This window comes from Silurus meridionalis, chromosome 7, assembly GCF_014805685.1.
Source record: "Silurus meridionalis isolate SWU-2019-XX chromosome 7, ASM1480568v1, whole genome shotgun sequence".
In the NCBI taxonomy this organism is placed as follows: Eukaryota; Metazoa; Chordata; class Actinopteri; order Siluriformes; family Siluridae; genus Silurus; species Silurus meridionalis.
Window position 1 is genome coordinate 3,002,749 of NC_060890.1, and position 10,957 is coordinate 3,013,705.

Consider the following 10,957-nt stretch of genomic DNA (forward strand, 5'->3'; position numbering starts at 1 on the left):
CTGTCACAGTCATAGCACCATCTTCGACTTATGATATTTTTGACTTACGATGGGGTCGTCGTAACCTATCTACATCGTAAGTAGAGGACCACTTGTACTACCCACATCATGGCTTTCGACACATTGGGTGCACTGGCACTCTTGCAGAAAAGCAACTGCCACCTAAAACCTGCCATGTATAAGAAGATTGTAGGCTAATTTCAACTAAGGTGATAGAATACAGATCATTTCCCATATTCCCATATACTTATCTTTGTTCTGGAAGATCCTCAGTAGTTATGCTCCTACCTCTATAGGAATATCATTTATAGAATGTATCATTGACGATTTATGGTCAAAGTGGGAAATGGCCTGTTACTGGACTTTGATCAGGACTGTGTCTCATTGCTTTTTTTAGCTTGTTCTGAGTGCAGCTTTTGACACCACTGATCATGGTATTCTTTACTATGTTTTAAGTTTTAAGCTAAGTTTTGTGGTTTTCAAAAAAAGCCAAATGCTGTTGTTTATATTTCTTTCTTTCACTGCTATGCTGATGATACACAGTTGTATGTCTCAGCTAAGCTAAATGAGAGACATCAGCTTAATAATGTTGAACGTTTAAAAGAAAATTAGACATTGGGTGTTTGTTAACTTCCTTCTGCTAAATTCTGATAAGAGAGAAGTAATTTTCCTAGGACTGCATGCAGCTAGATGTAAGCTATCTGATTTTATAGTATCTCTGGTTAGTCTTTCTGTCTCATTATATACAGCAATAAAAGACATTAGCGTGATTATTGACTCTAGTGTTTCCTTTGAGGGTCATGTGAAAAACATTAGCCTTCTCTCATCTCAGAAAATATTGCTTAAATAAGAAATATGATGCTTTTGTTAAGTCTAGATTGTACAATTGTAATGCCTTTCTGTCTGAATGTTCTAGTAACTATATAAGTAAACCTCAGTACAGAATGCTGCAGCAAGTGTCTTTGCCAGTACCAGAAAATATCATATCATATCTCATCTACGTCGGCTCTATATTAAATCTCACATCGATTTCAAAATACTACTACTAATGTATAAAGCACTGAATGGTCTTGCGTCTCAGGATATTTGTTGGTACCTCAAATAATAAAGACTACCGCAGGGGGCAGAGTTTCTCTTACAGAACCCCACAGTTATGGAACAGTCTTCCAATTAGTTTTCAGGACTCTCAGACAGTCTCAGTGTTCAAGTCCAGGCAGAAAACATTAAATTATTCAAGTCATTTTTAAGTAAAGGAGCAGACCAGGAGGAATCATGGATATAGAGTGTTTATGTCCTTTTCTTCTTTTGTGGATCTGCCAGATTCATCCGGATGCCTTACCACTTGATGGAGTTCTCTTCATATTAAGACTGCAGATGGGGGTGCTTTCCAACGGCCGAAAGATCCATGATGTTACTGAGCAACTCAAGAACTGGACTGTAATTAATATAATTTTTCAGAAAGATTTTTCCAACAGTTGTGTGATTCTCACTGTTTGTCTCCTCAACCTCGCCCTCCATTTACAAACCGGCATTCGGCCACACCCCTGCTCCCACACACCCCCACCAAACCTCAGAAGTGGGAGCCATCCGGCCCAAACCAACTCCCCCCCAGCATGAGAGGATATTAGCCACAGCCATCTGCGCCCTCGAATTTAAACAACTGAAGTGCCAGATACCACTGAGTGAGCCGCACATTGGTATTTTTCATGCGATGAAGCCATTGGAGCAAGGCGTGGTCAGAACAGAGAATGTAGGCCTGTCCTAATAGATTGTATCAGACAGTGAGGACCACCCACTTGATGGCCATGCACTTCTTCTCTGTGGTACTGTACTGGCTCTCCAGCACTGAGAGATTACAATTGATGTACAGCATGGGCTGCTCCTCCCCCTCCACCACCTGGGACAACATGGACCCCAGCCCCCTTGTTGAATTCGTCTGTCTGCAAAACAAAGGAGAGAGAAGTCAGGAGAATGAAAAAGCAGTCCACCACAGAGTGTCGCTTTCAACTGAGCGAAAGCCTGCTGGCACAACTCTGTCAACTGGTGCTGCCATTTTAGTGAGATCAGTCAGCCGGCTGGTGACATCCAAATAACTTAGTACAAACTTCCGATAATAGCCAGCCAGCCCCAGGAACTGCCTTACTGGTCTTGGGCAGGCTGCAATCGCTGCTGTCTTATCAATTTGGGGATGCACCTGTCCATGACCCAAGTGGAAACCCACATATCGTTCTTCTTTGGGTTTGCTGTGAGTCTCGTCTGGTACTCAAGACCGCTCATTTAGGGGTTGGAGGATTCGGTCCATGAGGCGTTAAAATGTCAATAGGCTCCCGAACAAGCCAAAAGAAAGTGAGACGAACTGGTGTAAAATGAATGTAGTGGAAAATGCCGTTTTTTCCACTAAACATTGAAGTCGAGGGGATCTGCCAATATCCCTTGTTTAAATCCAGTGTAGAATAAAAGCCAATCGAGCAGTTTATTGATGCAAGACATTAGAGGGGCATAAAATATAGACACCACATTTACTTTTCGATAGTCCACACAGAATTAAGCACCCAAAAAGGCCCCTACCTCAACACCAGCAACTCAGATAACTGGAAAACGGGGACGGTATCAACAGACCTTCCTGTGCTTCTTTCCTGAGAAATGTTTAAATACTACAACCAATTAGACATCCAATAACCCACCTGTTGAGCAATACAGCGCCAACACGCAGGAAGGGGCCATTCTACCTGTCACACTTTGCATACAAATGTTCGAGAATCTCTGTTGTAAATATTGAAAGATTGGTATTAACCTGCTGGCAATAAATGTTTTGCATTATGCTGTGTAAACTGGAACAGTGTGTCACCACAACAATGTCATCAATGGACAGTTATAAAGTAAATGTAATTCGTTACTGTACTTAAATAGCTTTTTTACGTATCTGTACGTTGCTGAAGTATTTCCATTTGGGAAAACTTTTACTTTAACTTCACTACATTTCAAAGTTAAATATCTTACATTTTACTCTACTACATATTAAGAAATCAGTCAAACCTTTTTATTTATGAAAAGACAAAAACTTAACTGTTCAAACATGCAGCGATTCACCAATCAGGGTCGAGCTTGTTTTGATTGCCACTTGGTGTATCTACTGATCACAACATACAGTTCAGCATCAGTTTAGCAGCAAGTAGAACATTTAGAGAGCAATGAATGATGAAAATCCAGAGTACACGTGTCCTTATTTACTCGATTCTTTTCATTTAATTAAAAAAGAGATTTTGGGCTCATGATAATTTTTTTTTTTTTGTTACGAGTAACAGAGTCTTTTCGCTAAACTGATGCTGAAAAGCGCTATATAAATATACAGCGCTTTTAACAATGCAGCTTTACAAGAATAAATAGATTACAAATATACATTTCAATTAATAAATTAGTCACTAATTATATCCCTAGGTTTATCCATAATGAGCAAAGGAACTAAACTATCTATGCAATATGCAATTCAGCTATTCCTCACTTGCTTTGTGGTCATTTTTATAGTGGAAATAAACTGTAATTGTAAATAGGATTCTTTAGTGGATTCAACAATCTGTAGTTAAATATTTCCAATTCAAAGTTGACTGAAAATATTTTGCAGAACTTCCCATCTTTTTCTTTTTTCTTTTTCTTGTTGTTTTCTAACAATTACTATTATTATAAATGTATTATTTCAAATTAAATTGATCTTATTTAGATCTGTGTCACTTTGGGTCCAGATATGTCCATAATTGTGCAACATTCTAAAGATATTTATGATGTGCACATTTATTTCATTCATTTTATTTGCACCATTGTCTCCATTTGCCCAGACAATCTGTTTCATTTTCATTTGTGCTCAGATATCTAATATTTTACAAAAAAATCCTATGTAAACCTATGTATGCTAGCTTTGAGGACAATTTCATTATAGCATTAAACACTATTTCATAGCCTATATAAATAACAAAAAACTAAATAAAAAAATCTGTTTGTATGTCAACATATCATTTTTAACCATCTGCTGCATCCAGATAAATATTGATAATTATTATAGATAATATACATAATATGGAGCCTGTGTGGCTTCAAAGGAAAAAGTGAAAACTAAGATATCATAGCATCATTGTCATTGGAATAAAAACTTTGCATAAATAAGCACAGTATGCATAATGAAATGAGCTTAAAATCCATGCCAGCACACGCACATTGAGCGTCCCATCTTTCTAACAGCAGCCACCTGAAACCATGGTAAGGACAAGGACATTTTTTCTGATTTAATTTCAAGAATATGTACAGATAAATCTACACTCTAAAAGCTATTATCTAGTAAACTAGTTCACAGTGTCATTAGATACGTTATCATATTTCCAGGTTTGATTGATTTGATCTTTAGGTATAGAAGTGTAATTATTTTTCATACATTGCTTTTGCTTTTAATACATTAATGTTAATGATTAAGTTTAAATGGTTCATACACTCAAAGCAACCACACAACAATTAGGCCATTAATGCAAGTAAATTAAAACATCAGTTATGTACCAAACACTACACTTTTATTATCTCTATTTTTGAACTTGATGCAATTTAATGTATTGGATTTAGAACTTGATAATTCCATGAATTAGACATTTTGAAATAAAGTATTTCATTAGCATTTTTGGAGGTGGGACTTGAAAATTAAAAAGTGAGAAAAAGTGTAACCACTGGGTTAATAGTTATGTCCAAGATCTTCTTTTTTATGGAGACACAGAATGTTTATACTTTTTGTAAGAACTCTATGTGTGTATGAATGTATTTAACAGCATGATTGTGATGCACAGCACTAAACACTCATTATGATACGTGTTCTATTATAAAACCTGATTTGCATTACACTACATTTGCACTACAGGCTAATACTTTACATAACGTCAGATGACAGGGTATGATATACATCTAGTCAAATAGAAAAAGTTAAATAAAAAATGAAGCTCCTTTTCAACTGCCATTAACTCAGTGCAGTAATAGTCTAGTCTAAGGATTCTCCAGGTTGCTGGCTATGTTCGCAAAATCGATTGTGTGCACTCACCATGCTACTTTTGAAACAAAAAAGTCCTGAATTACTTTTAAAGTTGAAGCATACATATTGTTAGCAACAACAAAATAGATGTGTGGGCTTTTGAACACAGCTGTTGAACACTGAAATCAAACCCTTGGAATGAATTGTCAATTTTGCCACAATTTGAAGAATCAACATCGCCTGGGTAAAGTTCAGAGGTATCCTTGACCCCATACGTTTGGTTATTACCTCAATAATAAAAAAAACAAAACAATCAGATTAGTGTGGATTCACCTGTAACCCCTAGTGGTGCCCACAGAACACTACAAGTAGCTAAGTAGCTCCGGTTACACCCTCTGCCTTCAGTTTACGCAATTGCACAATGCATAAAATCATACCAGAACAGGTCAGGAGCTTCAGTTAATGTTCACATTAAACATTAGAATGGTGATACAACACGTTCTTAGTGATTTCAAATTTGGCATGGCTGTTGGTGCTAGACTTGCTGCTTTAAATAGTTTAGAAACAGCAGCAATAAACAAAAACATGTCGATGAAAAAGTTTAGAGATACTTGAGCAGATACAGTACCTTCCGAAAGTATTCGGCCCCCTTGAACTTTGCAACCTTTTGCCACATTTCAGGCTTCAAACATAAAGATATAAAACTGTAATTTTTTGTGAAGAATCAACAACAAGTGGGACACAATCATGAAGTGGAACGAAATTTATTGGATATTTCAAACTTTTTTAACAAATAAAAAACAAAAAAAATTGGGCGTGCAAAATTATTCAGCCCCCTTAATTTAATACTTTGTAGCGCCACCTTTTGCTGCGATTACAGCTGTACGTCGCTTGGGGTATGTCTCTATCAGTTTTGCACATCGAGAGACTGAAATTTTTGCCCATTCCTCCTTGCAAAACAGCTCGAAATCAGTGAGGTTTTCAGTTCTTTCCACAGATTCTCGATTGGATTCAGGTCTGGACTTTGACTTGGCCATTCTAACACCTGGATATGTTTATTTGTGAACCATTCAATTGTAGATTTTGCTTTATGTTTTGGATCATTGTCTTGTTGGAAGACAAATCTCCGTCCCAGTCTCAGGTCTTTTGCAGACTCCATCAGGTTTTCTTCCAGAATGGTCCTGTATTTGGCTCCATCCATCTTCCCATCAATTTTAACCATCTTCCCTGTCCCTGCTGAAGAAAAGCAGGCCCAAACCATGATGCTGCCACCACCATGTTTGACAGTGGGGATGGTGTGTTCAGGGTGATGAGCTGTGTTGCTTTTACGCCAAACATAACGTTCTGCATTGTTGCCAAAAAGTTCGATTTTGGTTTCATCTGACCAGAGCACCTTCTTCCACATGTTTGGTGTGTCTCCCGGGTGGCTTGTAGCAAACTTTAAACGACACTTTTTATGGAGATCTTTAAGAAATGGCTTTCTTCTTGCCACTCTTCCATAAAGGCCAGATTTGTGCAGTATACGACTGATTGTTGTCCTATGGACAGAGTCTCCCACCTTAGCTGTAGATCTCTGCAGTTCATCCAGAGTGATCATGGGCCTCTTGGCTGCATCTCTGATCAGTCTTCTCCTTGTATGAGCTGAAAGTTCAAAAGGCCAGGTCTTGGTAGATTTGCAGTGGTCTGATACTCCTTCCCTTTCAATATTATCGCTTGCACAGTGCTCCTTGGGATGTTTAAAGCTTGGGAAATCTTTTTGTATCCAAATCCGGCTTTAAACTTCTCCACAACAGTATCTCGGATCTGCCTGGTGTGTTCCTTGTTCTTTATGATGCTCTCTGCGCTCTAAACGGACCTCTGAGACGATCACAGTGCAGGTGCATTTATACAGAGACTTGATTACACACAAAGTTCCAGGGGGCCGAATACTTTCGCAAGGCACTGTAGATGAAAGATATGAAGTCTATACAAACTCAATAACTTGTGGAGATTGGGTTACAACATCAGTAGACCACATCAAGTTCTTTTCCTGTCAGTCAAGAACAAGACTGAGACTATCAGGGGCACAGACTAAAAAAAAACATAACAGATGAATACTGAAACATGACCAGGCCATTTTTTCCCCAATCTATACCAGACCAGTGAGTCTTTGCTCAGCTTAAAATTATTGTCCTTAGCTGACAGGAGTGGAACCTGAAATGGTCTTCTGGTGTCGCTTGAATTACATTTTCTTTGCTGGGAGCTCAAAACAAGTCTTTTGATACTCGCAGAACTGTTCATCACTTGTTTTTTTCACCAGATGTGTCTGTTCTCTGTAAAGTCAAGATGCTGTTGTGAGTGAAATTCTTAGGATAACTGAAGTTTCTAAAATAATATATTTCATACCAAAAACCATACATGAAGTCACAAATACCATATTTTTATTAAAGGGATAAACTTATAAAGGATAAAGTTTGTGGTACTAAACTTTTAAGCACTGACATTTTATAACCTCTTTATTTCTACAAAGCTTCTTTGTGACAATGTTCATTATCAAAAAACTATAAAAAATCAAACATTTAAAAATATTTTATTGTATTTTATTATATATATATATATATATATATATATATATATATATATATATATATATATATATATATATATAATCTTTCACTATTTTAATGTCTGATTGCTGCAACTGTACTCCAGTGAAGGGTGGGCTGCTCCAGTGAGAGTTTAAGCAGGTGATTTTGAGAAGTAGCAACAACTAGTCATTGAAGAACTTTAAAATCCTAATGGAATCTTAATGGAAGAAGAAGGAGGAGCATAGGGTGACATATAAGAGTGGAAGAAGGTGCACACAGGTGGACTATATTCTATGCAGGAAATGAGGAAAGTAGGCAGGAGTACAAGGAGATGCAGCGGCAGGTGAAGAGGGATGTGGCAAAAGCAAAGGAAAAGGTATATGAGGATCTTTAGAAGAAGTCATACACTAAGAAAGGAGAAAAGGATTTGTAGCGATTGGCCAGGCAGAGGAACCGAGCTGGGAAGGATGTGCTACAAGTTAGAGCATTAAAGGATGGAGATCGAAATGTTTTGACCAGTGAGGAGAGTGTGTTGAGAAGATGGAGGAAGTATCAGATCTGAGCCCTTATCTGGACAGTATCTGGACAGATTGACAGACGAGGTCAGACAGGAGTCTCTGTGGACTATGATGTTTGCGAATGATATTGTGATTTGTGGTGAGAGTAGTGAGCAGGTTGAGAAGAGCCTGATGAGGTGAAGGTACGTGCTGGAGAGAAGGGGAATGAAAGTAAGTAGGAGTAAGACAGAGTACATGTGTGTGAATGAGAGGGAGGGCAGTGGAGTGGTGATGTTGCAAGAAGAAGAGGTGGAGAAGGTGGAGGAGTTCAGGTACCTGGGGTCAACAGTGCAAAGTAATGGAGAGAATGTAAGAGAAGTGAAGAAAAAAGTGCAGGCAGGGTGGAGTGGGTGGAGAAGAGTGAGAGCAGGAGTGATTTGTGATAGAAGAGTATCTGTGAGAGTGAAAGGGAAAGTTTATAGGACTGTGGTGAGACCTGAGATGTTGTATGGTTTAGAGACAGTGGCATTGAGTAAAAGACAGAAGGTGGAGCTGGAGGTAGCAAATCTGAAGATGTTGAGGTTTTCGTTGGGAGTGACGACGATGGACAGAATTAGAAATGAGATAATTAGAGGGGCAGAGCATGTAGGACATTTTGGAGACAAGGTGAGGGAGGTGAAATTGAGATGGTTTGGACATGTGCAGAGGAGGGACATAGGGGATATCAGTATGAGAATGCTGAGGATGGAGCCACCAGGAAGGAGGAAAAGAGGAAGACCAAGGATGAGGTTTATGGATGTGGTGAGGGACGACATGCAGGTAGTTGGTGTGAAAGAGGCAGATATACAGTACAGGGGGGTATGGAGACGGATGATCCTTTGTGGCGACCACTAATGGAAGCAGCCAAAGAAGAAGAAGAAGAAGAAGAAGAAGAAGAAGAAGTCAATGTAATGAAGAATATGCAATAAGAATATGAATAATGCATTCAAATAGCTGCAAATCTTTCTCATGCTTCACATTAATCTTATTACCATAGTGTCACAATTAGCTGTTGTGCATGATAAACATACATCTGCATTAATTTAAAACATACAAATCTATCTACTTTAAAATTATATCATGATTGTATGTATTAATGTGAAGTAATAATAAGTGGAAATGTGATAATCTGTCTAACTGCAGGTGACCAACTGTACTGATATCAACAGTCTACTCTACAAAAACTATCTCTCCCCCATGTATGCTGTAGAGTCTGTCATTGGCTCCCTCTGCAACCTGTTTGTGATCCTGGTCTACATATTCTGTCTGCCTTCTTGGAAATCTACAAATGTTTACATGTTTAATTTGGCAATTTCCGACCTCATCTGCATTGCCACCTTAGCTGCACTTTCCTACAACTACAAGAATAACCTAAAATTACCCCCTAATCCATGTGCTGTTGTTCGCTACAGCCGTCATGTTAACCTGTATGCCAGTATTGTCTTCATGCTGTGGGTGGGTGTGGACCGATTATTCCTGATGTGGTACCCACAACGCACCCACTTTCTTTTGACTTTAAAGGGCTCATTGCTCGTCAGCTTCCTGAACTGGATTTGGGTGACAATCGAGCTCGCTCCTCTTATTTACTTTGTTACTGATGACCTAAATCACAACAACTGGACCACGTGTAATGATTTTGGCAGCTTGTACCAAACCATCCCTGTCCTACTTTACAGCTTGTTGCTTGGCGCCTTTGCATATGTGCTGCCACTGCTGGCCTTGTATCTGTTATCCAGTAGGATGGTTTCTCTGCTGAAAATGAGACAGGAAGTGCTCGGGACATCCTTCAAAAGGCCAATAAACATTGTGAAGGCTGCGGCGGTCATGCTGCTTGTGCTCTACTTGCCATTACATGTCATGAGAAGCATGCGCCTCGTATCACAGCTTCCTCAGTTGGAAATGTCACCGTGCACGAAGGCCTACATCGAGACGGCATACATAATAGTACGGCCAATTGGATTTTTCCACAGTGTCATAAACCCTGTGTTTTATGTCCTAATGACAGACAGGTTTAAAGAAATCCTACAGGACAAGTGGAAGAAGATTAGAAGATTCACCTAGAAGTCAAAAGCAAATCTCAATTAACAAAAAATTGGACTTTATTATCTACTTATTTTGATGCATATTACACTTGTAGCTATGTTGTATTTTATGCATGATATACTATTATAGAGGATACTTTATATATATATATATATATATATATATATATATATATATATATATATATATATATATATATATATATATATAATTTTATGCATTTTTCAAAACTATTTCTTTCAATTCAACTGGTTTACATTTATCTTCTGTCTTGTATTAAGATTCATGATGTTTTCTATTGATTTGTTTTTTCAGTCATTTATATTCATTTACATTTTTTTAATTGAAATTAAGTAGTTTCTATATCCAGTTTCTTATGCTCCAGTTTATGACATTGTAGCTTAATTGCACTTGTAGATCAGTGGTTTAACAGAAAAAAACTGGATCAGAATGTGCTTTTAAATGTATCTAAAATAAAATGATGTTTAATGTAAACCTTTGGCTATTCAGTGGGGAAAAACTGTTAGAACTTCAGCAATGAACAAAAGTTCACCAGACCATCAGATTGTACAATCTTATACATTGTTTTATAATAATTCCACAAACTGAAGTTATTTCAGATCATTAACTCCTCCTTTTTAAATTCTGCCTCAGTCATAGCATACGTACCTCGTCATGTTACAGTGCTAAACGTCCATTCACGTCATCTACTGTAGCGAGTTTTATCAATGCCCTCCAGAAGTTATCGACATTGATTTGAACACCGTCTGATCCCACAGTGCTCGACTGGGCTACTAAATGTCATTTAA

At 38.0% G+C, this 10,957-nt stretch overlaps 1 protein-coding gene across 1 annotated transcript; it reads left to right on the top strand.

The window, feature by feature from the left end:
• Positions 1-9,302: 9,302 nt before the first annotated feature.
• On the top strand, positions 9,303-10,166 carry LOC124388793 (succinate receptor 1-like). Its single transcript, XM_046853818.1, has one exon. The coding sequence runs from the start codon at positions 9,303-9,305 to the stop codon at positions 10,164-10,166; it is 864 nt and encodes a 287-aa protein (XP_046709774.1).
• The last annotated feature ends 791 nt before the right edge of the window (positions 10,167-10,957 follow it).

What these genes read in the sequence shown, in the direction of transcription:
- LOC124388793 (XM_046853818.1), top strand. Translation starts at nt 9,303, where the DNA reads ATGTATGCTGTAGAGTCTGTCATTGGCTCCCTCTGCAACCTGTTTGTG.